We start from the raw sequence: 26757 nt of genomic DNA, 5'->3' as shown, positions 1-26757 counted from the left end.
CATGACCTACACTTACACAGTTAGCAAAGGCCTGAACAGCCAGTTAGTTGTGAAGAAGCTACCTAGGTCTACACATGTATATATATATACAACAAAAGTTTTCGTAGAGACTCAAACGAAGACAGTGAAATGCCACAACTCAGCCGGCTACAGTGATCGTTCTGCTGCGTGACATCTCTACGAGCTCAGGAATGGCGAAAAATGACCTCCTTGAAGGTACAATTGCATCCAACTCAAAATCACTAGATATTCGCATTCAAGATGTCCCTCTAGGTTCCAGATGATCTATCGGCGCTTACAGCGTTCATCACGCCACAACGAGCTTCGAAAACAAGGTATCGGTCTCACAACTACTGTCGGTCTTGGCTAAACCAAGTCTCATATTAAATCCAAGCATATCAAATTGGTGCAATATATTCTGAGCTGCAACTGTAGAAGGCATACGGAGTATAGGATGCACAGTTACGCCTTGGCTGGCGGTTTATTTGCCACCAGATAAAAAGAACAAAATAAGGACTCTCGTGGATACTGGCCCGATAAGCACGCAAATCACTTGCGCAATTCTCCAAGCAAGATGTTACTGTGGTAATAACTGGGATATATACTCGCACTGTTGTTTGGAGTACCCAGCCTGCAGAAGGCGGAAAAGCCAGTGGATCTGCGCCAAGACGATCTCCGACGAGGCCACCTCTCCGCACCCAAATCTAGATCAAAACACGACCTTCCAACTAGCCCAGCTGTAAAGCTGAACACAAGAGGTATTGGCTCTATCTGCACCAAGAAAATTCCGAGCAGCATATCTGACCAACGCCAGTCACCGTTACGCGACCGACCCCAACCGTCCTGTCTTTGTCGACCGCGAACCGCCCACCATGCTATCCTCCCTCTCCTCGAGCATCGCAAATGCTCGACAGTCGATTGCGCAAGTGCTAAACTTTGCGCTTGTCTTATCTACAGCTTTCATGATGTGGAAAGGTCTCTCAGTCTTGTCCGCATCAAGCTCGCCAATAGTTGTGGTTTTATCCGGTAAACAATACCATCCCACGAAGGGTTGAACCCAGCTCATGGTATCTTTTTTCACAGGATCAATGGAACCGGCATTCCAGCGTGGTGATCTGCTATTCTTATGGAATCGGAGTCCTGTGGAGATCGGAGAAGTTGTGGTCTATAACGTCCGTGGAAAAGAGATTCCAATTGTCCACAGGGTGGTTCGCAGTTTCCCGGAGGTAGAAGGACGTGCGAGCGCGAAAAAGGTGAAAGAGATCACAGTGTACGTCGATAATCCCACACGTATCATCGCACCCGTGGCTTGCTAATGTGGACCTAGGGATACAACACCGAATCGCCTGCTCCTCACTAAGGTAGGCGACCCAGCGATTCGACTGGATGTTTGGATTGGGTGTGTGCTAACTTTGGAATCAAGGGCGATAACAACGTGGCCGATGATACTGAGCTCTATGCCCAAGGTAGGTGATACCGAGGCTCAACGAAACAACAGCAATCTTACAAGTGACTAACAAAGTTAGATCAGGATCATCTCGACCGGGCGGAGGATGTCGTAGGCAGTGTCCGTGGCTACATACCTATGGTTGGCTACGTTACAATCATGCTCAGCGAGTACCCTTGGCTCAAGACAGTGATGCTCGGAATCATGGGATTGATGGTAATCCTTCAGAGGGAGTAATGGATGTACGAAAATATAGATTATTGATAATTCCAGCAAGGCAATTTACCATATGCAATATCTTTTGTTTCAAAAAAGAAAAAAGGGCGATTGTAATGCACTATGGAGTGTGGCAGGCATATCAAACCTCCACTGACGTCGCCGTCTTTTGCCGCGCACCCCACTAGGCCCGGGGAGCTTCTAGCTCCAACCTAAGCCAGACCACCTTTGTTCTCCTATATTTTCTTGCACGAACGCTTTTTTTCATTCTCTCCTAAATAGCTTGAATCTGCGCTACTGATTTGACATTTCGCAACGAGCATTCGCATTTTGCATCAAAGCGCTCGCCTGCCCGCTCCTATCACCCCGCCAAATCCACGACTCAACATCACAATGGGCAGCATCAAGCGCATATCCAAGGTAAATACTTACAATCCCACATGTAAATTCTTGTTTATTAGCTTGCTAACCATTTATTTCAATCAAAGGAGCTGAGTGAGCTTACCGAGTCCCCTCCGGAGGGGATCACAGTCGAGCTGGCCGATGAGTCGAACGTGTACGAGTGGAAGATCACCATGGAAGGACCCGAAGGATCACCATATCACGTATGTCAAAACATGACCCGCTCCCTCTCTTTCCTCTGAATAGATCTTTCGTGACACTCGTCGCCTTTCCAAGAACAAATGCGTGTCTCACAAACCCGACCCCACAGTTCCAATCCAATATGCGGCATGCTAACCTCCTGGCGCATACATACAGAATGGAAACTTCCGAGTCAAGCTCTCGCTACCCACCGAATACCCCTTTAAGCCCCCGACAGTCTCCTTCGCAACAAAAATCTACCACCCGAACGTGACAAACGATGACAAAGGGAGCATGTGCTTAGGCATGCTACGTGCAGATGAGTGGAAACCCAGCTCCAAGATCGCCGCTGTTCTCCAATTTGCTCGGCAACTACTGGCCGAGCCGATGCCAGATGACGCGGTGGAGGGGAGGATCGCAGAGCAATACAAAAACGACCGGAAGCGTTATGAGGAGGTTGCACGAGAGTGGACTCGCAAGTACGCTTCTGAATAGATAGTCTTTCTGTGCTCCTACCAGCGAGGAACAGTTGATCTCTTGAGAGAACATCTTCATCCTTTACCGTCGCCTCATAACTCTGCACGGAAAATGGGGGCTGTGTGTCGGGTTATTATACTGATCATAGAATAACTTAAATGCTCTCCTCAAGCCACGGCTTACGATTTCAACGCTGCCATGCCTTTTTTTTCCCTCCCTAACAACCTCAAAGAGCATGCTGCTCGTCTGCCCCTTTTCTGTTCCTTCCGTCTTAGCTCGTGTGCCTCAGTCGAGTGCGTTGCCCCAGCTGCTGCTGGTCTATTCCGTTAGCTTTGGGATTAATCCTAAAATACTGATGTTGAAAATCAATGTACTATTAGCATGGATTGTAAGAGGCTTCACTAGAATTAACAGCTTCCATGATTTTGGGTGGGGTTTCCACTAAGAACAAAATAGATCTCAATTGTCCCCTATCATCTCCGGAAGACACAAAGAACCGAGTCACAATATTGCCCAAAGAACTTGATTTTCAATGTCATATGAAAGGATATCTTCTCTTCAAACCCTCACCAGCCTCAAATTCCATCTTCCAAGACACTTAGAGAATAGTCACACGACTACCAGGCCGAACAATCGTCAAGCGCTCAATGGACGGCTGAAACCCATGGTCCTTCAACTCCTGGTGATTGTAATAAAGATAGCTTTGTTTCATACGACGAGGAAGCCGACTAAAGTCAGCAACGATGCTCCTATGCAAGGATGCCACTTGCGACTTGGCCTGGAGCCAGGACCGACGCTGGATATTGAGCTGCTCCGGGGTGGTGTTCGAGTTGCGGATACTCTCCACTGTTCTGTCGTAGACGCCCAGTGTACTCTTCAGATATATCAGCTCGAGGAGGTCGTTGTTGAGCTTTGATACCTACGTGGCACGTTTGTTAGCAGAGATAGACTCGGAGGTTAAGTATACATACCGTTGGTGGGAGTTCTACATAGGGATGAGGAGGCATGGTGGTCCTGGTTCCTGGTATGATCTTCGATACAAGCGAGGAGGGCGATGGGAAGAAAAGGAATGTTGGAGGTATCGATCTATCGGGGTTTATATTCATTTGGTTGGCCCGAGGAAGTCGCGACTATGCTTGATGTTGCCCTGCCTTCAATGACTGAGCCCACAAGCATCAATACCCTTCTACTGCGCCTTTGGCAGCAGTATAGTGCAGCATCCTCTCTGACAGCATCAACGCATCCTCGCGTAGGTACGAGCCAGACTTTAAATCTCTGTCACTTACTCTAACCAATCGCCAATAATGAAGTAGTTGAGAGGTTTGCATCATCATAACCTGGGGGATGTCTTTTTAATATGAGCTTCGACTGCTTCTAATGAAGCCTTTTGGCCCCCAAGAATCCAACTCCCATTACTCTCACCACCGAAAGACAAGGAAGGTCGTCAAACCCCAAAGGTCGGAATGTAAGTCGATATCAGAATCATGTAGCATCAGAATAATATTCCTCATGATTTTCAGGCGCCGGCTATCTTTCTTGCACGCGACTGACCAGCGGCGAAATGACTCACAAACGAGGCTTAGCTCTATAGTCTAACACCAAAACTCGCACACTCGAAAGCGATGAAAATTTCAAAAATCCGAGAAACAAGTCCCCAAGGTGGCCTGACAGTGAAGCAAAAGATATGGCGTCCATCACCAAGCTGCCGGCTGAAATCCTGTGCTCCATCATCCAGTACTTGGACCCAGCGGGGCTGATCTCGATCAGCCAGACAAATGTCCATTTACGATCCGTCATCCAGCCAACTAAATTGGATTTCTGTGAACGACTGTTATTCCTCGAGTCTCAGCAGGAAGGTGGTCCTACACCGGTATATAACGCAAGGTCCAACGAACTCCAGCCCGCGTGGTCTGAAGTTGAATGGCAATCAATGTTATGGGCCTGTAGCGACTGTCTCCGAATGCTGCCTCACACGGCATTCGACAACCATCGTATTCTAGGGCTAGGTTATCGAAAACCAGTCCCTGGCTCATCTGCCGTCACTAAATTCACAACCTGGCAGCCCGGCACCGCCGGAAGAGACTCTGCGACTGAGTACGTCTGGCGCGAAAGGCATAATCCTGGATTTGAGGATGAGATCCAAGCGGTCCAAAAGAGATACAGGGTTGCCATCACACATCTGCAGTCGAGACGCAGGCTCAATGAGGATTCAACTCCACGACTGGAGAGGTTCCAAGAATGTGGGATGGCCGCATTTGAACACATGACTCTCGAAGAATTCGTCCAACTACTCGATGACGAAGAAAGCGATCTGTTAAGCCAAGAAGCGTCGAGAATTGAACTTGCGTATTGCGGATTCAAACGCCACCAACGACAATGCAATGAATGTCGGTACCAACGAGGCGAGCTTCTATCATGCCGTGACGGCATCGGGGGTTCCCCCACAACCCCGGTCACTCGAAGCCGCCGCGTATGGTACGAATCACAAGTCGACCGTTATTTCCCAGGACTGGCGATCACCTTAGACATCAAGAACGCCAGGGGGCAGTCGAATTTCGCAGTCTACCCGGGAGACACTGACTTTGGCAATCACTGGTGGACAATGTACATGGTCAGATGCTCGGGGTGCTCGACATGGAAGGAAGCACATTCATTCCCGCTCCTTGAGCAAAATTGGTACTGGAGACCTTCACGTACTTGTCTGCATCCTACGGATCTGACCGATGAAGCAATCCTTGTGGGCGAAAGAGCCAATGAGGAGTTAGGGAAGTGGGACAGGACCCCGGCGGATGGAGAGATATTTGGCAAGTTGCTCTGCAGTCACTGCTTCTCGCGGGAGAATGGACGCGAGCCCCTTGAAACAGGCATTCTGGGGTGCTTGAAAAACTTGCTTCATTATCAGAAGTGTTATGTGGCGACGGGATTATTTGATCTATTCCAAAGGATACGGGATGATTCATTCAGCTGCCCGCCCAAATGGAGATCTGAGATATACGACATCACGGATCCACCTCGCGAATCCATCAAGACGAATACGGCGATGTGTCTGGCTTCTTACAAGAAATGGATCATGTTTCTTCAGCGTACCAAAAATGCAGGAAGACATCGCAATTGGCACGGTGTTGAAGGTCCGTTCGATGACAAGCAACGAGATTATGAGGAGAGGATGGAACATTATACATGCATGAAGGCTATTTATCTTGGGATGAAAGAGCGGGAGAAGGTTGAGAAGCTGGTTGAATGGGCTCTAAATGACTCGGTTAGCCTTCTGTGAGGATCTCAAGAGCAGTATAAAACCATGCGTTTTAATTGTACATAGTATCCATTTAGTCTCATTCGACTCGCATTGCTTGGTTATCCAGTATAGAGTGTATTTTAGAACACATCATCTAGACTTGCAGTACTGGTGATTAGCGTGGCTGTTCCTCCCTCCCAACCAAATAGGAAAGAACCCTCAATATAAAAGCACCCCTTCTAAGGAAATGAACTTGTTCTCCTCATCACCCTATTGTATCCCATACTGTGTGTTTTCATTCACTCAGCTTTTACTTGAGCCTTCCTCTTAGCTTGTTCCCTGCCTCATCACAATGGCTGATGCTGAAGCCCTACGTCCTCACGTGTAGGTCTAGCCAATCACTGCCACTCTCTTTTCCCTTGATCATCACACCCCGCAAGGTTAGAACACTTCAATATGAGCATCATACTTCCAAACCATATCAATGTGTACAGATAAATGATGTTAGCAACAGTGTACTCATTGTAAATATGTGCTCAGCGGCAACTCCTGCCGCTGGCGCCACTCCCGATATTGGTTTCTCAGTTAGTCTCCCGCCGGTTGTTTGGCGGACGAAGATTGTACGACCGGTTTGCGAGGATATCAGGCCGCTGTTCACAATAGGCTGCAAAGACACGATGGCTTTTCATTATATTAGTCAAAGATCTGTACCTCCGATATACAGATATAGATCGGATAAGGCCTTACACAGGAAACAAATAGCCACGACGACGTAGATGCTGATGGAGGTAGGTCCTTCCATAACCTTCAATATCGCCCATATTAATTTCATCAGCGATGAGCTCTTTGATCTGCTGGAACTGCTCGCTCTGTGCTTCTAGATCGTCCGTACGACGACAGATACCAAGCTGTTTTCGTCGTTTCCGGAGCGTACGATCAGAGATCGCAAACCCTTCTTTATGGAGGATTGGGAGGATTTGTTTATCTGAGAGCCCAACCTGCAACACAAGCTCTTTTATACGCTTGTGGAGAGTATCGTCTATTGTGGGAGGGGTAACTCTGGGTTTCTTTTGACCCCATTCCAGCCGCCTTTGGATCGTACGAGGATTGACATCAAGAGTAAGGGTTTCACATATAGAGCTAGGCGATGCACCTTTTTGGGAGAGACCGATGATCTGATCTCGATAAGGAAGGAGGTCAATCAATGGAGGCATGTTGATTTTCGATAACTCAGTAGGTGACTCATGGGAGCCCTGTATCCGGGGTAAAGGCGGGGGAGAGAGGGCGATGACTTGGTACAGCAGCTCAACCAATAAAACGGCGTTGTCCAAAGTACCGCTATCAACGTAGCTGAAGTTCATTCGGGCACCCCCCAAATTCAGAAACCTGGGTTTGCTTGCGAGTTGACTGTACATGTTCAGAGAAGAAGTTATAAATCCAATGTGGTTATCGACGGGTGGCTTTGAGACGGCAGTGTTGGGTGGGTATCTCCAGAGCATTGATGTAGCAGATACAAGAGAAGGATACTTGGACAAGCTGCCAACTACGTCTAAACTTGGTCTTAGAACACAATAATCAAACCAAACGTTATGGTTCATATTCCAGAAGAGCGGTCCTAAGGACCGTGTATGGACATTCATTAAAGCGTGTCAGAATACAACGCTACATACAACCGGGACGCTAACATCTCCGCGCCCATCGCTTTTTCGGCCGCATGAAGAGAGGATATGAGGGTAATCAAAAATAAGGGCAAAAGGGAATCAAAGACATCACAGGGACATCCACATTTACAGCCGGCCAGCAGTGTTGAAGTCCTCAAGGGCCTCCTGGACACGCTTGCTCATGGTCTTCTCACCCTCGCGGACCCAGACGCGGGGATCGAAGTACTTCTTGTTGGGCTTGTCAGCACCGTCGGGGTTGCCGACCTGCTGGAGGAGGTAGTCCTTCTTGTTGAGGACGAAGTCACGGACACCGGAGAGGTAAGCGTACTGCATATCGGTATCGACGTTGACCTTGACGACACCGTAGCTGATGGCCTCCTTGAACTCGGCCTTGGAGGAGCCGGAGCCACCGTGGAAGACGAAGAAGACGGGCTTGTCGGAGGCAGAGCCGGTCTGCTCCTTGACGTACTTCTGGTGCTTGGAGAGGAGCTCGGGGTGGAGCTTGACGTTGCCGGGCTTGTAGACACCGTGGACATTGCCGAAGCCAGCGGCAATGGAGAAGTAGGGGCTGATGGCGGCGAGGGCGTTCTGGATGGCCAGGATGTCCTCGGGCTGGGTGTAGAGGGAGTTGTTGTCCACATCCTCGTTGTTGACACCGTCCTCCTCACCACCGGTGATACCGATCTCCTGTGAAATAGGTTAGCACTATATCAAATGTGGTTTTTTTTAGAATGAAGAACGACTTACCATCTCGAGCCACTGCTTCATGGGGGCAGCGCGCTTGAGGTAGGCAGCGGTGGTGCTGATGTTCCAGTCGACGGGCTCCTCGGACAAATCGATCATGTGGGAGGAGAAGAGGGGCTCGTTGTGCAGCTTGAAGTAAGCCTCATCGGCATCGAGCATGCCATCGAGCCAAGGAAGGAGCTTCTTGGCGCAGTGATCGGTGTGGAGGATGACGGGGATACCGTAGGCGGGAGCCACGCTACGGATGTAGTGGGCAGCGGCGACGGAGCCAGCAATGGAGGCCTTCTGGCCCTCGTTGCTGACACCCTTACCGGCGAAGAAAGCGGCACCACCCTGGGAAACCTGGAGGATGACAGGGCAGTTCTGGTCACGAGCAGCCTCGAGGGAGGCAACAACGGTGGAAGAAGAAGTAACGTTCTCATCGTTCGGTTAGAATTATGCTAGAAAGCACTCAAGGGACACAACTCACGATGGCGGGGATGGCGAAGCCCTGCTCCTTGGCGTACTCAAAGAGACGGAGGACGTCGTCACCGACAATGACGCCGGACTTGCGGTTCAGTTGCTCAAGAACACCCATTATGAAGTTTGTACAAAGATAAATTGAAATCTAGAGAGAAGAAAGGAAGAGAAAGAGTCAGATTCAACGGTAGAAGTAGTCAAAGCAAGCGCTTTACCGGGAGCTGAAAGCGGGTAGAGTTAAATAGGAAAGAGGGGCAACGGATTGGAGGGGCACAGCGTCATCGGTAAACCAGAAGATGAGACTCACCGGGTTGTGGAGCTTTGGAGGATGAGGTCAGTGTGATTTCAAGAAGAAGAGAGAAGAGGGCGATCAAATATCCTCTTTATGTATGGCCCGGTCCTGTGTATCCCGACCTCCTCCGTGATGGCCCGATGTTGCCGTTGGCATCGGGAGCTCTGTGATTCTTTTATGTAGGACCATGGCCATCCATTTTAGGCTGAATCGTTACAGGGCTCGATGTTGTGATCTAGAACTATGTTCATGCCTCCTAACTACTTGATGATACGGGGGTAGCCATTCCAGTCCTCAAACGGCTCTTCTCCTCGTCCACGTCCAGCAAAACAGTCCGTGTTTTGTTCGTGGCGGGGGCCCCGAGGAGTTCGAGGCCATTCCCCGAATTTCCACTTCCCCCTTTCCACGTTCTCCGTGAAGCCAAACCGGTCATATTCAATTCAATCCGGTTCATACACAGGTAGCATTCAAGGATCGACTGTCCATGACCACGGTTCCACTGACAATGCCAATGTTGGAGGGGAAGCTGCAGAGGGTCTGGTGACATCATCTTGGCGGGGAGGCCCCCGTTTCTCGGAAGTAGCTATTTCCCTCGTTTCGTTGGGATTCAGTCCCCTCCGGACAGCATACAACGTAGGTACTTAGCTAAGTAGGTAATTAAAAAGAGATTTGGCGTTTTACTTGGAGTAATATGGCTTGGGATTATCTAATGGTCTCGAAATCACATCACCTATACCCCTCTTTGCAGAAGTACGCGAATGTATAGATTTATGTACTAGATGCATCTACATGAGGAAAGAGACATTGCGCGATTATAGCCCCTCAGTAGAGCTCGTGTCAGGCTTCTCCAGCTCATAGAACAAGAGGTAGACCTCCTTTTGCATGCCCAACACATCCGAGGTCTTGCACTCCTTAATCTTCTCATCGGAGATGCGCCACCAACGATCGTTCGGCTTGCGACGGCGCCGAAGCCGCGAACTGACCGTCGGGGCGTCCAGAGAAGGGCGGGGTAGGCTGCGGGAGGGGCGCGGGCCAGACGAGGTACTCCATCGACCCTGTTCTGTCGGCGGACTGTTGCTATCAGAGACAGGGGATAAAGTCTGTTTGGAGGATTGAGAGATGGTGCTCTGGAAAGAGCGTCGCGAGCTAGAGGTTGGAGGCCGCGCTTGAGGAGGGGAGAGTTGGGTTGTAGATGTCTCAGCCGAGGCCTCAGCCGAGGCACCGGATAGCGAAGTCGATGAGCCCGCTCTCGAAATGCTTCCGTCGCCATTCGGATCGGGGCTGCTGCGTGGTACAATCCGAGGACTGGGTGCCGCAGAGGGGTCCCGACTAGCAGTACGACTCTGAGCATAGGAGCTGAAAACCTCGGGCGTAGAGAATGGCGGGTAGATATGATTGCGGCGGAAGGACTCATAGTGTCCGCTGTGGTGGCTTCCTTTGTGGCACACAATAGCGAGCAGCTTATACCACTTCTGGCTCAGGATGCTTCCCAAAGGAAGCCGCTCGGGGAACGACACCTTGGCCGCATTCTTGCTTGAGCTGCTCTGATCAAAGATCGATCGCGATAGATGGATGGCAATGACTTTGGGGAACGCGGTGATACGCATATGCCGTGCAATCCTCCGCTTAGGGATTGTCTCTGATGGAGGGAATACAATTCCCTCCAGCTCGGCTTCGGGATCCGTTTCCAAAGCCTCACGAAGTCGCGAAATTTCCTGTTCTAACCGATCTCGGTCACCCTGTGCGCGAACACGGGCTAGTTCGTTGGTCTTAACATCCACAGTATGCTGCAAGCGGCATCGATCACACCGGAAATCTTCAATATATTCTGTCTTGAGGAGGCCATCGAAGCATGCGTTCAGCGTGGTCGAGCTCTTCTGTGGCACCTGGAGTGTCAAGTTAACGAATGCTGTCTGATTGGGCTTGTATTGATAATGGCAGAACTGGCACTCGATCTGCGATTCCATTTTGCCTTCGAACGGGAACCCTGACTCCTGGTCAAGTTCCTTCAATTTTGTATCGATGATGGCCGGCAATCCGTTGACGGATCCATCATCGATCCGAACCTCCACCTCGGATGGGCTTTCTTGTGTGTTGGTCTCGTCTTCTACCGGGCTGGAAGCAGCTGCGTCAATGGCATCCAGCGCTCGTTGACGTGCGCGCGCCCCAGCATGGTATTCATCGCAAAGTCGCTCGAGAACAATCTGCAGAAATTCCTGGGCATCCTGTTGGTTGCGACTGATGCGCGTGCGGAATGCGTATTCCAGGGCCTGGATAAAATTCCGTGCCGAAATTGTCTTCTTGTAGATCGGCCGCTCGTTCAACCGATCCAGCATTTCTTTCAATGCCTGTGTGGTTATCCCCTGTTGTAACTCGCGCAGCTTGTCCGATCGCGCAAGTGTCAGCTCTTCTTCGCTCGGCAATGCATGGTAGATTTCCGGTCCGTCTAGCTGGCGTCGGTGCATCTCATGAATTAGGTAGACCCGCAGATCCCCCAGCCCAGCCAAAGCCTGCAGCACCGAGTTGATGAAACAGTCATTGGCCAGGTTGGACAGGCCTACGATGCTCTTCTTGCGATTGTTGTCATTTGACTCGTCTCCGTCAATTGTATAATTGGGCCCGAACACGTAGAATAGAGCAACGGCAGCGAGGGAGGCCCCGGCCGCATAAGCGGCGACCGTTGTCGGCTTTTCTTGCATCAAGCACGGTAATATAGAGGTTCGTCGGTTCGTATAGGGGTCGGAGCAGGGATTCTTCTATCTCCTTACCCCATTCTCGGATTGGCCCGGGTAGTGGGAATGGCACCAAGAATCCGAAGATAAATGATCACAGGAGAAGACTGTGGGTCGCAGTGTTCGTATGGAGGGCTGGGAGGGAGCTGGAGAACCAATTGTGAGGAAGTGCAGAATTGGCTGGGGAAGAGGGGAGGAAGGGCGAGAGTGGAGCGCTTATGCGGAGAAGGAATTATTCAGAGCATTTTGGTCAAGTCAGATCAGGTTAGCCACACATGTTCTCTCAAACGGGATAACCTCCGTTCACGATGATCGTCCCGAGTCCAAGCTGGACTCCAGGATGGTATCCCCGAGCATTCCCGTCTCCTTTATCGTGTGATATTCTGTGATCCAAGGGGCATTCCTTGTGGCCCAGGCGCCGTTGTAGTGGGTTGGACCCCCCACGGAGTTTCCGGATATCCGTCTTACACCGTCCCCGCATGTAGGAGTTGACCGCAGTTGCACATATAGTCTGGGGTAGAATGACCGTCTTGCTCGATGTAGGATAAGCTGGGCAATGGCAGGAGTATCGAGTGAAAAATAGGCTCGGGCTTTTCAAAAGCAATATGCACTTTCGACAAATCATCTTCCATGTAAAATCGGGAGCAAATTTATTGGCTTGACAGCCTGTCCAAGTGTTTGAAACGGCCCTGCCTCACACGAATGGCTCCTCACACTACGGAGTAATATATAAGTAAATATGCCACAGGGGCTCTGTCACTGCTCTAAACCCAGAAAAGAGACTATACATAGCATCTTGGACATCCTACTAAGCCAAAGAAAATTACTGACGAAGTATTCAGCATATCAAAACTGGGAATTGTATGTCTGAACTTTCAACTTTTACAGCGTTCCTTTTCTGGAACGAATTGTATCAAATGCACCTTATCATATAAATTTATCAACCCCCAAACACCTACCAGCGCGAGAGGCTTATGCCTGAAGCGACTGAGGCAGGGTAGCAACCTTCTCATCGAAGAGCTGTTCAGCCTGCTTCCAAACCCGGGAGTTGGCCCGGTCGTTAAGAGTGAGAAGGCTGGGCAGAAGCGCCTCACTGAACATCTCAGAGCTCTCACGGGGAAGGAGGGATGGGAGGTGATCAATGCTGATCACGCTCAGGGGCAGACCCCCAGCCGGTAGCCCGGAGACGGGGACTGTGGGCTTATCGAATGTGGTCGTAATATCGTACAAAGGAATAGGGTTCAAGGGGTTAGAGCTGTTAAGAATTAGCCATACACTCGCTAGCAAAGTTAATATCTGATAACTCACGTGTCGGCGCTGACGTCGCAAATAACGGAAAGTGTTCGGTTGGGGGTAGAAAGGGACTCCAAGTTCACGAAGTCTGATCGAAAAGAGTATGTTAGTCAATGGAGCTGACAAGAGAGGACCTGGGGGAAGATTTACGTGGAATCTTGGCAGAAAGGTAGATGCAGTTCACGAAGATATCAGCTTCATGTGAAATTTCCTTGAAAGGACCACCTGAGAACGTTAATTAGCTTAGATAAGATAAAGTAGATAGCAATTTCACTCACCTCGGGCAGTCTCGGCCATATCCCACTGGACGATGTTGGATTCGGGAATACCAACATCCTTGGCCAACTGTACGGCACCGCTGCCGCAGCGTCCCAACTATAGCATTATTAATATCCACATTGTTCTCCATAGGCCTAGGAAAGACTCACAGCTCCAATAACAAGAATCTTTGGTGCCTTGCCGGCGACCTTGATGCCAGCCTCAAGCGACTCCTTCACGGACTCGACCAGGCGGTCCTGGTTGGCATAAGGAACCTCACCAGGCAAGGTCTCGTTGGGGTGTGTCAATTGCCAAGCCCAGTTCTTGACAGCCAAGGCAGATCCTGTTCCACGATTTAGTATTGAATGTGCGCAATTGCTAAGCTTGTAGTATACGTACCAGCATAACCGGCGGACCATCCGAAGGCTATTGTAAGAAAAGACAAGTTAGTCAATTGAGTTCCGGTAGGAGAGGCTACGAGACATGGATCTTACCAGCAACTCGGCGGCCGACATCATCAGTCAAGAACTCCAGGTCGAGCAATGTGCCCTTTCCGCGAGGCCAGCGGCTGAGAACCTTCTCCCAGCCACCTTGCTGCTTGAAGCAGTGGGCAAATGTGACATGGACATGCTCCAGAGGGAAGTCGTCCTCGGGCAGCTCCTTGAGGCCCAAAATGACGGCGTCCTTGGGTGCATCCTTCACCCACGATCCCTCCTCAACCAGAGGTGCTCCGATCTATACCAATCGGTGTTACTTCTGCCGAATCTGAGTCACATTGCCGATCGATGCATACCTTGGAGAATTCCTCATCTATACAACGCAATTAGCCATTGAGTCCGAGGATCAAGAGTGTTGGGATAGGGGGGATTGATCGAGTTGGAACCTACCATCAAAGATGCGCTGAGTTGAACGCTCGACAGTCACGTCATATCCAGCATCAATCAATGCCTTGCAGGTAGTCGGAGTCACTAGGTTAATGATCCTGGATCAGCCAATTGCTTCCCCGCCATTGCCGATGTGTTGAAGCTACTCACAGGCAGACCGTGCCTCAGCGGGCTTGGTCTCAGCGCGCAGCCAAATCTTCTGTCCAGCCATTGTGAATGTAGGGAATTGAAATATGGTGAAAATCAAAAGAAAGTTAAACAGTTATTAATTGCTCTATCACCAATAATGACACACACTTGCCCCTCTAGTAATAGCGGGGGTGGAGAGGGTTATTCCGCTCCGAAGAAATGACTCAGTCCCGATTATCGGCCCTTCGAAACTCTAAATGCCGAGTTGGGCTGCTTTTAGCCCGGCGTTTCCTTTTGCTAAAGAGGCCATATTTTCGGCTGTCGGCGATGTATCTGCTCCATACTCCGTACAGGTATGGCCATTTCCGTATGCCAACTAGATGCTTTGTGACAATCTAGATATCTATTATGCATGAACAGCTCTTTTTTTTGGATGATTTCTTACGAGATTGGAATGAGACTGGTAATTATCTAGTTGCTAGATTTAGGATCTTTCACGTCCAGTCATTGATTCAGACAGGGTGAGATATTCTTCTTATTGCAGTCCGTGTATAGTCACAGATTGACAAGTTTCCCATATGAGGTAACACGATTGGAAGTTGGAGAAAACATGATAGAATATCTACCACAAAAGTTCCCGTACATGAAGTGTTTAAAGGCGTTTCAAGCACCCTTGGTTCGACTGCGAGTGCGGCTGCCAATGCCATCTCCTGGAATCACTTTCTTCACGGCATCCTTGATCTTCTCCTTCTTTGTTCGACTAGCCTTCTTCGGAATTTGATCGTCCACATTGGACAAGCCAGCGTCAGTGCCATTAAAATCTGTGCTAGGCTCTTTGGCTGTCTTCAACTTCTTAGCACCAGGTTCTCCCAGTAATTCAGGCTTCTGTTGCTCCTCGCCTCCCACCAAGGCCGGGGTGGGCGTTACAGTCGAATCAATGTCCCGCTTCTCCCCAGTGGTTGTTTCGTTCTTGGGGCCTATCGAGATCTGTGATTCGCGGGCGATGGGAATACCGCCGAGGGGAGATTCTGCCGGCTCTGCAACAGGCGGCTCGGTGTCCATTTCACCTGCACCCTTGGGTACATCGGGCTCTGTCTCTACCGTGGGCTGTTCATCGGGCAACGCAGGCTTTTCTGCTTCAACCGGAGGTTCACTATCCGTTACAGTTGTATCCAATCTGTTCTGGAATGCTTGCGAGTGTTCATTGACTAGTTGCGCGGTGCTCCGGTCTGATATGTTCCTTAGTCAGCATTTGGCTAGCGGGACCTCCAACGCTCTCGGATACATGAACGACTTGACAGTAGGGTAGAGAAACGCCATTTTGCAACGGGAACTTGAGCAAATGACTGAGGCACTCAGGCCAATCACTCTCGCCGTTTCGCAACGGTCCGCAGGGGGTGAGACCACATACCAGAAGCTGTATTGGCTTGCATGGAGACTCCTTCAGTAGCCATTGTGGATCGATGATGTCAGAATCCGGGGCTGTACGTCATAAACCGGCAAAGATTGAGCAAGAGGGTGGTCGCAAAGGCAAAGCGACTACAATTCTTGCTAAAGGAGCTGTTTATGAGCAATGAAGAAATGGGGACGAGTCGGACAATTTGGCGAAGCGTGAGGTGAGGTCGCGCGGTGACGTACTTGAGAGCACTGGAGATGCTACCGGCTGATTCGCCGCTCCACTCCTCTAACTCTCCACGGCATTCTGTTGCACAGCCTCGACCAGCTCCGTTTTTTCCCATTGCCACACAATGTACTCCACCGGAGATACAACATAGATGTGACCACTGTTGAGACAGGTTGGTGCTTGATCGCGAACGCTTATCGATTGGGGTATAGATGCTAAAGTATGTACACCGTATGCTCTTCATTGGACCTATAGACCTTGTTTAGAGGGAAGATGAGCCACTATTGATAATAGGGGTATATAGTATATCCAAAAATAGGGCTTTCCTCTACTTAGTACTGCAATGCAGGCAAGTATGAGGATAATTGACAGTGTTGGCGTACATCAATAAAGCCGAGGGCTTGTTCGGCCATGTCCTCCTAGGAGTTCAAACTCCCGATACAGTTCGAAAATGAATGTGTACATAGAGCCCAAGAGCATGCGACTTTGATTTGGACGCGTAAGGGTGGGTGGAGTAGCAACAACGGTATGTTGCCCGTGCGAGTCATTCGAAAAACAATGGCTGTTTAAACGGACAGATTGCGTAAATTTCATATGTGCAAGCGTGCAACAATTAACGCACAGGGAGATGTTTCCTTTGCGATCTCCCAATATAGCAGAAGGCCTGTCTACCATCGTGTCAGATGGCATATGAATAGAAAGATGCTGTATATCTCGATTGTTTTGGAGAATGGGCTTGCGGTTAGAGTGGATGCTCTTTAAACATCCATGTGAGTTGAGAGGTTATTCAAGGAATTCGAAACAGAGTATCACGTGAAGCTCAAATTCAAACGACCGAGGGGTTCTTCATCAGGCGATGCGTGCGTCTTCTCAGCGACGGGAGCTTCTGGTTCCGGTAGTAATTCTGAGATTTGCTGCTCCAGCCGGGAGATATCACGGAACCTCTTCCTTTCCACGAGGACTCGAAGTGCCTCCGAACCTATCTCGAAGAAAGCATCACGTCTAGTCTCATTCCAAGCCTGGAACTTGCTTGGTGAAAGGTTCCCCACAAATTGAAGGAATGGGCGTGCATCAGGATTAGTTGGGTGACAGACAGCCACAGATGCGACCAACAAGGACCGAGGAGACAACACAGAAACCGTGTCTCTAAATTGATCATATACCAACTCCGAGACTTGCTCACCGGATGGTCTGTATTCCATGGCCATACGGCTCAGGTGAGCGCCTGCAGCTAGAAGCATCGGCTTTCTTGACTTGTGGGAAGATGGGCTTTGGAAATGCATATGGCATACACGCAGATAATATGCCATGGCCGAGCTAAAGCCATTTCCAAAGCAGGCCTCTGCATCGACAAAATCAACTAGGAGATGACTGAATGTTTGTCGCGCAAGACCTTCGGTCAGGCGGCCATTCTGACTGCCCAAGTCATGGGTCGTGAGCATTTGTAACCACTGGATGACAGTATTGTGCAATCCTTCTGCAACCATAAACTTGGTCAACGATGTGGTTACTGACCGCAAACGAAGAAGCATTTGCCTCGATGTACCATCTGATGCCCAATACCAATCAACGATCCGTGACCCCGCCCGAGATGCTTTCATATCGGCGGGGGATCTGGAAAGGAGAAGTTGAGACTTCAGGCAATCATTTATTGTGTTTGCAGTGACGGAGCCAGCTGCAGCCATTTGATCAAATACTGCCATCGGTTCTTCGGCTAGCCGTCGCTGGCCCTCGATGCTTTGCAATGTGGTGGGCTCTTGGGAGATGGGTCTAGTCGGCATGATGCGGAAGAGAGGGTTATCAAGAATGTTCTGCAAATGCTGATCGGTGGCATGGGCCGATGATTCAGGATTCGCAAGCGGCCGGCCATGGTTGTTGCCGGATGGGGGATATGCCCCATCTAGTTGGCGACGAAAGGAAGATGTAAGAGCATTGAGCAGTTGCTGAGACTCTCGAGGTGTACGGGGCAAGGGCTGATGAATCTTAGGCCAGGACTTGAACTGGAAAATGGATGTGCCTTTCATGATGTCGGTGAGTTCCAAACGGTGAGGGGTGTGGTACGTTACAACGACGTGACACTCAAGGAGGATCGACCAGGGCGGTGAGACGATGAGTCTCACGCAAATAGCGGAAAGGTGAATGACGAGTAGAAGTAACCACACTGAAGAAGACGCGAATTGGTAAAATTTCTTCGATAGACAGTAGTAAAGGCTCTCTTTGATTTACATCTAGAAATCTAGTGCAATGAAATTCGACCATCTCGTTTCTCAACGTCCAGTTTCTCTTAAAGATCCCTTTGTTACTTGTAAATGCAGCACCAATAAGCGCCACTCGCTAAAAGCCAGAGCAGCGCCAAGACCTGAGGGAAGCAACTCAGATTCCGTTAGCTTTTGATCCTTTCTTCAATCTTGTCATCTGCTACATATTCTTCCCCCAATTAATCTCTTTGATTTACCTCTTTTTCTGCCTCTTCTGGCCCCCGTGCCTGTGGTTTCGGTGCTGTTCCTCTTTTGCGAGGGTGCATCTCCATTTCGATAACCTTTCCTCCCTTCCTCTTGCGACTCCATCGTGTCCTCCTTCCTGATACTTCTCCATCTCACACATCTTCATCAATCAACATGTCCGACATTCAGAACCGGTCCTCCGCCTCGCGGGGTAGAGTATCCGCCCGTGGTGGCCGAGGCGGCTTCAGCTCCAGAGGTGGTCGTGGTGGAAACAGACCTGCAAATGACAACTCAGACATCTCATCCTTTGAGGAGGGTGAAATTGGACAGATGAAGAAGAAGTACTCCGACACTCTGCCAACTCTTAAGGAAATGTTCCCGGACTGGAAGGACGAAGATCTGGTGTTCGCACTGGAAGATTCGAACGGCGAGCTCTTGGAAGCAATCGAGCGCATTAGTGAAGGTGGAGTTCCCGTCAACCCCAATATCCCCGATATTCCCGATTCGCTGGAACCCAATCGATTCCCATAAATCAAAAGCTGTGGCTGACTTGCTTTGCAGGTAATGTGTCCCAGTGGGGCGAGGTCAAGAAGAAGACCACAGACCGGACTCGCCCGAAGCCCAAGGAGGCCCAGAGTACTTCGACCGATACGACTGCAGTTAATGCTCGTGGGACCCGTGGCCGTGGCGGATTAGAGGGTCGTGGTGGACGTGTTCGCGCAGACCGGGGCCGTGGTGGTCGCGGTGGCCGTGCAGGAGCCGCTACAAACGGAACTCGCACAGTGGCCCCTGCTGTAGAGACTTCGGCGCCAATTGCTACACCTGCTACCACATCGGAGTGGAATACACCCAAGGTGGAGGAAGCTATCGCAGAGCCCGCAGCTGAAGGCGAATTGGAGTCAACCGATTCCAAGAGCAGTGTAATTCCCGAGGGTACAAAGAAGGGGTGGGCGAGCCTTTTCGCCAAACCACCTGCTCCTCCAGTGCAGAAGAAGCCTCAAGCTGCCCCTCCTGCCCCTGTCGTCGAGAAGCCCGCGGAGCCCGTGGTGGAGCCATCCATTCCCACTCCGGAACCTGTGACTGCACCTGTTGCCGCTCAAAAGACTCCCGTTGCCAAGCCCACTCAACCCGTGATCCCCGCCGTTCCAACCACCACTGTGAATCCTCCCAAGAGCGATTTGACCGAGACGAATCTTGAACAGATCCCCGATGTTTCCGCCCCCGCTCCTACCGCCACCGCCGCAAGCACCGTTGGCAGTGGTATCGACCCCGCAGCTGCGGCTGCAGCTGCTACTCCGTCCCGCTTCCCTTCCTCTGCCTACCCCCCAGTGCTACCAAGCAGGGCCGTACCCCTGGTCTTCAACGTCGTGTGATGGAACAGCAGCAGGCTGTGGTCATGCCTGGTAACCATGCTGTGGACCGTGCTGCTGTTCAGTTCGGCAGTCTTGGATTGAACGGTGACGCTGTGGATATTGACGAGAACCGCGAGGAGGCCGAGACCCGTGCTCAGCCCCCGCAGCACTCCCCTGTTGCTCCCCGTGCCTCTCTTCCTCCCGCGACTCAGGCTCCTTTGGAGACTGGTGCTGCTGGGCGTCCTGCTCCTGGTTTGCCTCCGGTCCCTCAGGCATCTGCCGCCGACTCCTTCACCGACTTCGCTCGTTACTCTGAGCCCCAGCAGAAGCCATTCGATCCTTTCACTCAGCAAGTGAGCCAGCCGCAGCCGCAAATCCCTGAGCCATTCGCCAACCAAGCCCCCGTTCAACCTACCGCTACCACTGGCAGCGAGTACTCTCCCTTCTACGCCGCTGACCAACAGCGCTTCCCCTACTACGGCTCTTATGGTTCTTACGGCCAGTCCCAGGATGCGCCTACCGGTCCCCGTGCTGGAGCTGCGTTCGGTGCTTCTGGTGCTGAGGCTCAGGCCCAAATTCCCACCACACAGCCTCCCAACCGTTACGGACCTGTTGATGCCACCAACAGTGGACACAACACCCCTAACCCCACCATTCCTGGCGCCACTCAGCAGACCCCCACTGCTCAGCACATGCCTGGTCAAACTGCGCAACAGCACGCCTATGGCTATCAATACCCCTACTACAACAACCCGCATTACGCTACCTACATGAACCAGATGGGCCAGCAGCAGTATGGTGGCGGAAACCGCCCGAGGTATGACGATGCTCGCCGGTATGAGGATCACTACATGCAGCAGCAACAGCAGCAGCACAGCCAGCAATACGGTTACGGCAGCCAATATGGTCCCTACGCCGGCAAGGGTGGCATGTACGGCCAGCCCCACGGTGCTTTCTCTTATGAACAACACTCCTCTTCCCCCGCCAACACCGGTAGCTTCAGCCAAGCCATGCCCAGCCGCGACTCGGTTTACGGCCGCACCGGCTCTGCCCAGCAGTCTGACAACCAGTCTGCCACCGGCACCAATGCCTTCGGCACTGGAATGTCCGATGTTTTCAGCCGCTCCCAGGGCAGCTTTGGTCAAAACCCTCCTATCGCCGGACAGCCCCCAGTTGCCGCCGACGAGACCAAGGGCTTTGAAGCCCCCAAGGCCGGTGGTCCCAGCCCCTCGCTTGCCCAGAACCGCCCCGGGTCTGCTACCAACAGTGCCCCCGGTCAGCCCCAGGCACAGACTGGTCTTCCTCCTCTCCAGGGTCAACAGGGTCAGCAGTCTTTCGGAAGCTACCCTCAACTGAACCCTCAGTATGGCGGTCTCGGTGGTCTCGGTCACCAGGGTGCGGCCACCCAGACTCACCAGGCCTCCGGCTACGGTAACTACGGTGCCGGCTTCGGTAACTACTACGGAAACTCCGGTCGTGGCGGCTGGGGTGGCAACTACGGCCACTAAAGGAAGAAACGAAAGGGAGACATAACGACCCACCAAACACATATGGCGTTGCATTTGCGGATGATTCGAAAAGGGAATGTTTTCTGTCCACTTAGCACAAGGGAGAGAAAACACATGTCATGTCGACGGGGACGGACAGAACCCCGAGATTTCGCTTCATCCTTCTCTCCACATTTGTGTAATCTTTACTTCTCTGCTTTAGGGAGCTTGGCTGGTTTTCTTCACTCACGGGGGATTGTCTTCTTGATGTTTTTTCTTTTTTTTTCCTTGTTTCCTTGCTCTCTGCCGTCTTGCTTTTCTTTGCTACCACTGCACCCAACTGATGCGGTCTCTGTATTAAATTCACCAATTCCTCCCTAGGTTTCTCTGTTTTCTTTTTCCTGTTCGACTCTTTTTTTACGTTTTAACCTAGTGGGTGTCTATTTGGGTCTGGTGTGCCATTTGTTTCCGCGGACGGTTTTTCCAATTTTTTTTTTTTACCTGCCAAGGTACTTCTCCCTGTGTTCTGTTTCTCTCACCACACCTTGTGAAATATCGGTCGATGATTATGATGGATGATGGCTCAATGGGTCTGGTAGAGGTAGATCCAATGCTCAGTTGTGTTCTGGGCTAAAAGTGTCATGAATTATGTATGTTCTGCACGATCAATTATGCAACCGGTATTTGGAGATTTTCTTAGTGCCGTCAACGAGTAGATTCCAATTGTTACATTTGTAGAATTTTGGGTCCTTGCATTTAGTCCCATGTTCTACTTGTATAGCTCGAAGGCTGCACACTGGAGTGTATATATACTTTGTAAGCACATTGCGTTTTTGGTTGGAACTTCGCAAGTACAATCCACTTAAACCTCAAATATGTAGACCATAATCATGATTGAAGATACCATATCATTAGATGAAAAGGCTGAGCCGTCAGGCCCAAGCATATAAGCAAATGCGCAACTTCAACATGGACCGGGAACTATATACAACCGAAATGCAACATGACACGGTACAGAATAATCGGAATCCCAAAAGCCAAATCTACGTGGGGCAAGCAAGGCCCATGATCAATTCAACTGAGCCAAAAACGAAAAAAGAAAAAGCTATCCAAGCAGAGCCGATAATCTATTCGGTAAGGCCGAGGCCCTTGCCACCGGCCTTGTGATAAGGTGGCTGAGCACCAGCTGCCTTCTGGGCATCGAAGCGCCAGATACCACCGGTTTTATCAGTCTCGAGAGTAAGATCGGCCGATTTGGCAAGACGCTGGGTCTGGGCGTTCTCAGCGCTCTCCTCTATGCGGTTGAAGAAACGGCGCTCCCACTCGCGGCCCTCCTCCTTCTCAACACGGCGCAGTTCGCGCTGAGCGTTCTCGATACGCGACTTGTATCCCGAAACGGCATCCATGTCACCCTTCTGGATGTTGGTGGCCACGTCGTTCCAGGCACGTCGGCTCTCGTACACATCCTGTTGCTCGAGGGGTGCGAGGGAGAGCGGGGTGACGGGGGTCTCCTTGGAGTTCCAGGTATCGATGACATCCTTGGTGTGGGCGTCCTTGATAGTGAACTTGTCCGACCACTGACCCTCTACAGTGTAAAGAGGTTTCTTCTCGCCCTCGCTCTCCTTGAACAAGCTCGCGGAGAAGGTGTTCTTCTTACCGCTCAACCAGCCCTTACCGGAATAGTCGATCTTGGCGACATAGCCAGTGCTGCTGACAATCTTGGTTGATTTTTCAAGTTCGACGAAGGGGGTGCCGTAGATCAGCGATTCGATATGTAGGTTGGGTAGCGTGATGAGGTATTGTTCCTTCTCGTCGGATCCGGGTGGGGTGAGTGTGTAAAGTGCATGGCCAATCTGCTTCACGAGGATGGTGCTCGAGAAAGAGGCCTTTTGCGCGTTGTATCCTTGCAGCTGTGTGCGCATTGTCAGTTATTGCTACTCTCGGAGACGCGACAATCTTTGCTAAACTCACCTCCACGCCGTTCTTTTCGTTGCGAATCGCATAGGCGGTGGCCGGAGGGTGGTGGCTATGCTTTGATCAGTCCATGTGATGCCATGGAGAAGTATCTTCACATACCTGACTTGCTCACTGATCAAGGTTGTCTCGCCGACTGTCGCGTCACCCTCCCATTTGCCGATAAACAGCTCTCCGAGGAAAGGATTCAAGGGCTTCTTCTCACTTCCAAGCTTCTCGCTACGGCTGCAGTATTGCTGGCGCAGTGTGCTGAGGAACCACTTGAGGACCAACAGAGCACGCTTGGCGGGATCAGCCTCTTTAGCCGGTGCCACAAAAACGGCGGGGTGCTCGGCCCAGTACGCGGAGTACTCGGTAAGGGAGGTGGTGGACAGGATGAAGGGAGGAGCAGTCAAGGAGGAGAGATCACCGTTGAAAGAGGCGATCGACTAGAAATTTTAATGTTGTTAGCCTAGTATACCTGGCAAACAAACGAGCCTGCATACCTTGAGGAAACTTGTCCATGAACCCTTGCTGTTGGGGGGGACCTGGCTCTGAGGCGACATTTTCCCTGAATAAGAATGGGTTTATATGAGAAACTTGATATCACAGAAATCTGTCCAAAATCCAACAAGAAAAGGTGGAGGGGTAGAGAAGGAAGTTGGGTCTTTGGCGGTCAGAATCTGATAACGTCATGGCTGTCAGGGGGGGAAGCGATCTGGTGTGAACAGCCACAACCAGATCGGGTAATTTTCCAGACGCTCCTTCGAAACAAAAACAAGGTCATTCTGAAACGCAATTTGTTGCATTTTCTCTGTCGATGGGGGCGATGAGGAGAATATGTATGAGAACTACTATGGGCACCCAAAATTACTACGGGCACCCAGGGCGCTAAGCCTTTTACGATTTACTTCCCACTGGCCATAATTTGTTCACAGCCTGTCGTATTTAATATGGTACTCCCTTAGTATTTCGGACAGTCCCCGAATCTTATCTGGGCACCCTATCAGTAATGTAGAATCTCGCACGCCATCTACACTACTATACAAAAATGAAGCTATTCGCAGATGCTGATTTGATCGAGTTTTTTTCTACTAAAAAAGGGTTTGGTGCAAAAATGAAGCTATTCCCAGATGCTGATTTGATTAAGTTTTTTTCTACTGAAAAAGGGTTTAGTGTAAAAATGAAGCTATTCGCAGATACTGATTTGATCGAGTTTTTTTCTACTGAAAAAGGGTTTGGTGCAAAAATAAGGCTATTCGCAGATGCTGATTTAATCGAGTTTTTTTTCTACTAAAAAAGGGTTTGGTGCAAAAATGAGGCTATTCCTAGATACTGATTTGATCGAGTTTTTTTTCTACTAAAAAAGGGTTTAGTGCAAAAATGAGGCTATTCCTAGATGCTAATTTAATCGAGTTTTTTCCTACCGAGAAAGGGGTTTGGGGAGATAGGGTTTAATCGGTTACGTGATCGTAAAATAGAGGCTATTTATTAAAGATAGTGCTAATCGAGTTTTCTCACTATAGTTAAGATAGTATAGCTATTAACGCTAGTTTCCTACTATCCTATATAGCAAAACTTTTATCTTTAATAAGTCATTTCGACTGATTTTAGTTATATTTCTAATATATAAACTAGATATTAATATTATTAAGGGCCCCCTCTTCTACGTCTACGTCTACGTCTACGTCCCCTTCCCCGCCTAGTTATAACACTACTAACTACGATCTAATTATTAGACTCCGTTGTCTCCCCCTATATAGTCTAATTATTATTATACCTCCCACTAGCTATCCTCTACCGACCCGACCGACGAATAGCTACCTCCTCGTCCCTTCGTATAATCTCGAATCGTGATAGCTTACGACGGGTTAAGCTCTTAAAGCGTTAAGATACTTACGATAATAAGATTGTCTACTAGGATAACTACTAAGATAACTACTAAGATAACTACTAAGATAACTACTAAGATAACTATTAAGATAACTATTAAGATAACTACGGTAGGCGACTATACCCTTATATAATATAAGGGTTTACTATACGGAGTTCTATTACCTAGGGGTGATTAATTATATTAGTATACGCTAGGTCTCGCTAGATCTAGTAGTGAGGGTAAAAGTCGGCCTAGGTAAGGCTCTTACCCCTTATCTAGGCCTCGTTAATATAGTAAATATATAGATACCCCTATATTAGTGTTATAATACCTAAGTATAGTAGTAGGATCGGAGGTTTCTCGTTATAGGATAGTAGATAGTAATTAAATACTAATTGTACCTTTTTAATTATATAGTAAGTAACTAGCGTCTTAACTCCTATAAATAGAGGGCTACCGTTAATCTCCCGACTAGCTCTCTACGAGGCGAGCTCCTATTAGATCTTAATACCGAGACGCTTAGTTATATTTCCGAACTAGGTATAAAGAGCGAAGAGATCCTTCGTACCCGATTATATATCGAGTTTAAGGTAACGATAGGTAGATTCTACGCGGGATATAGAGCTTTTATTAAGATAGAGAAACCTACTAGTATAGTATTATAAAAAATAGGGACCGTAACCGCGGATCTATTCTTTATTAATATATACTAGTAGACCTAGATAGTACTAATACTTATCCTTAAAGGTAGCCTACCGAGTCTCTATATTATTAACTATATACGCGAAGATAATAAAATACTAGTCCTTTTTTATTATTTCCTAGTATATAGTGATTATATATATAATATTATTAACTATAGGGTGTATTTAGGTATCGTCTTCGGCGATATTATTAAGGATATAACGATAGATAAAGGGCCTAGCGTATAACTCGACGTTATAAGTAATATACTAGAGGTATAGGATAGTATTAGTTATAGGAAAAACCTAGTAAAATAGCTAGTAGTTAGTATATAAACTATATAATAGTTAAGATACTAATATTTTTAACTATATTTCGTAAAGCTTACTCCTTATCTATTAAGATAGTATACGGGCTAAAGTAAGAGGTAGTAGCTAGAGTAGTATCCTTAAAATTATATATTAATATAAAGCTAGATAGATAGCTATTTTCGAGTATACTTTATAGAATATAGGGTATTAGGGGACTAGCTACTAAAGACTCTAACTCTAGGGGATTAGTTATAGTAGTGCGGATAAATATTAGTATACTCGCACTACTACTAATAGCTATATAGATATCCCGTAGCTAGCTAAGTGCCCGATTATAAGCAGCTTCCTTCTTACTACTTAAAAAAGTATAGGTAATATAGAAGGTCTTCCTAATAGAAGATACTCCTACGATATTTAATAGGGGTATCTTCTATTTATTAGTCTTATACGTATAGTCTATCTATAAAATATACGGATAGATACGTAGAAGCTAGAGACTAATTTTATAGACTAAAAAAAGGGAAGTAAGGGAGTCATTAATAGTATTTACCTTATACCTAATAATCTAAGTACTATCCCTTAGGAGATCTATAAGAAGGGCCTATATTAGGGTACGT

The 26757-nt window shown here is 49.2% G+C and overlaps 12 protein-coding genes across 12 annotated transcripts; 4 read left to right on the top strand and 8 right to left on the bottom strand.

Moving 5' to 3' along the window:
- Positions 1-872: 872 nt before the first annotated feature.
- On the top strand, positions 873-1684 carry sec11 (signal peptidase complex catalytic subunit SEC11; the record flags this gene model as incomplete). Its single annotated transcript, XM_057179890.1, has 5 exons — positions 873-1026; positions 1084-1270; positions 1328-1361; positions 1424-1466; positions 1527-1684. 5 exons carry the CDS (start codon positions 873-875, stop codon positions 1682-1684), a joined length of 576 nt encoding a protein of 191 aa, XP_057028276.1.
- Positions 1685-2056: 372 nt separating this feature from the next.
- Positions 2057-2740, top strand: N7457_008846 (putative ubiquitin conjugating enzyme (UbcB); the record flags this gene model as incomplete). Its single annotated transcript, XM_057179889.1, has 3 exons — positions 2057-2083; positions 2152-2268; positions 2423-2740. 3 exons carry the CDS (start codon positions 2057-2059, stop codon positions 2738-2740), a joined length of 462 nt encoding a protein of 153 aa, XP_057028275.1.
- Positions 2741-3320: 580 nt separating this feature from the next.
- On the bottom strand, positions 3321-3729 carry N7457_008845 (uncharacterized protein; the record flags this gene model as incomplete). The annotated part of the gene is made up of 2 exons (XM_057179888.1): positions 3321-3641; positions 3694-3729. 2 exons carry the CDS (start codon positions 3727-3729, stop codon positions 3321-3323), a joined length of 357 nt encoding a protein of 118 aa, XP_057028274.1.
- Positions 3730-4406: 677 nt separating this feature from the next.
- On the top strand, positions 4407-5996 carry N7457_008844 (F-box protein; the record flags this gene model as incomplete). Its single annotated transcript, XM_057179887.1, has 1 exon — positions 4407-5996. One exon carries the CDS (start codon positions 4407-4409, stop codon positions 5994-5996), a length of 1590 nt encoding a protein of 529 aa, XP_057028273.1.
- A 704-nt stretch (positions 5997-6700) lies between these two features.
- N7457_008843 (uncharacterized protein) lies at positions 6701-7318 on the bottom strand (the record flags this gene model as incomplete). The annotated part of the gene is made up of 1 exon (XM_057179886.1): positions 6701-7318. The coding sequence occupies one exon, from the start codon at positions 7316-7318 to the stop codon at positions 6701-6703; it is 618 nt and encodes a 205-aa protein (XP_057028272.1).
- A 426-nt stretch (positions 7319-7744) lies between these two features.
- N7457_008842 (fructose-bisphosphate aldolase FBA1) lies at positions 7745-8939 on the bottom strand (the record flags this gene model as incomplete). The annotated part of the gene is made up of 3 exons (XM_057179885.1): positions 7745-8305; positions 8366-8779; positions 8832-8939. The coding sequence occupies 3 exons, from the start codon at positions 8937-8939 to the stop codon at positions 7745-7747; spliced, it is 1083 nt and encodes a 360-aa protein (XP_057028271.1).
- A 986-nt stretch (positions 8940-9925) lies between these two features.
- Positions 9926-11812, bottom strand: N7457_008841 (putative ubiquitin C-terminal hydrolase; the record flags this gene model as incomplete). The annotated part of the gene is made up of 1 exon (XM_057179884.1): positions 9926-11812. The coding sequence occupies one exon, from the start codon at positions 11810-11812 to the stop codon at positions 9926-9928; it is 1887 nt and encodes a 628-aa protein (XP_057028270.1).
- Positions 11813-12817: 1005 nt separating this feature from the next.
- Positions 12818-14491, bottom strand: lys1 (saccharopine dehydrogenase (NAD+, L-lysine-forming); the record flags this gene model as incomplete). Its single annotated transcript, XM_057179883.1, has 10 exons — positions 12818-13100; positions 13154-13226; positions 13289-13363; positions 13417-13513; positions 13567-13739; positions 13796-13822; positions 13891-14131; positions 14190-14206; positions 14284-14364; positions 14431-14491. 10 exons carry the CDS (start codon positions 14489-14491, stop codon positions 12818-12820), a joined length of 1128 nt encoding a protein of 375 aa, XP_057028269.1.
- A 581-nt stretch (positions 14492-15072) lies between these two features.
- Positions 15073-15863, bottom strand: N7457_008839 (uncharacterized protein; the record flags this gene model as incomplete). Its single annotated transcript, XM_057179882.1, has 2 exons — positions 15073-15638; positions 15821-15863. The coding sequence occupies 2 exons, from the start codon at positions 15861-15863 to the stop codon at positions 15073-15075; spliced, it is 609 nt and encodes a 202-aa protein (XP_057028268.1).
- A 979-nt stretch (positions 15864-16842) lies between these two features.
- On the bottom strand, positions 16843-18057 carry N7457_008838 (uncharacterized protein; the record flags this gene model as incomplete). Its single annotated transcript, XM_057179881.1, has 1 exon — positions 16843-18057. One exon carries the CDS (start codon positions 18055-18057, stop codon positions 16843-16845), a length of 1215 nt encoding a protein of 404 aa, XP_057028267.1.
- Positions 18058-18651: 594 nt separating this feature from the next.
- On the top strand, positions 18652-21337 carry N7457_008837 (putative RNAPII degradation factor Def1; the record flags this gene model as incomplete). The annotated part of the gene is made up of 3 exons (XM_057179880.1): positions 18652-18940; positions 19039-19774; positions 19807-21337. 3 exons carry the CDS (start codon positions 18652-18654, stop codon positions 21335-21337), a joined length of 2556 nt encoding a protein of 851 aa, XP_057028266.1.
- A 1106-nt stretch (positions 21338-22443) lies between these two features.
- On the bottom strand, positions 22444-23835 carry N7457_008836 (OSBP family protein; the record flags this gene model as incomplete). Its single annotated transcript, XM_057179879.1, has 4 exons — positions 22444-23226; positions 23288-23342; positions 23393-23718; positions 23776-23835. The coding sequence occupies 4 exons, from the start codon at positions 23833-23835 to the stop codon at positions 22444-22446; spliced, it is 1224 nt and encodes a 407-aa protein (XP_057028265.1).
- Between the last annotated feature and the right edge of the window lie 2922 nt (positions 23836-26757).

The sequence above is a fragment of the Penicillium paradoxum genome (assembly GCF_028828445.1).
Source record: "Penicillium paradoxum strain IBT 22861 chromosome Unknown utg000007l_segment0_segment0, whole genome shotgun sequence".
Taxonomy (NCBI): Eukaryota; Fungi; Ascomycota; class Eurotiomycetes; order Eurotiales; family Aspergillaceae; genus Penicillium; species Penicillium paradoxum.
This window is presented reverse-complemented; position numbering and strand designations above follow the sequence as displayed.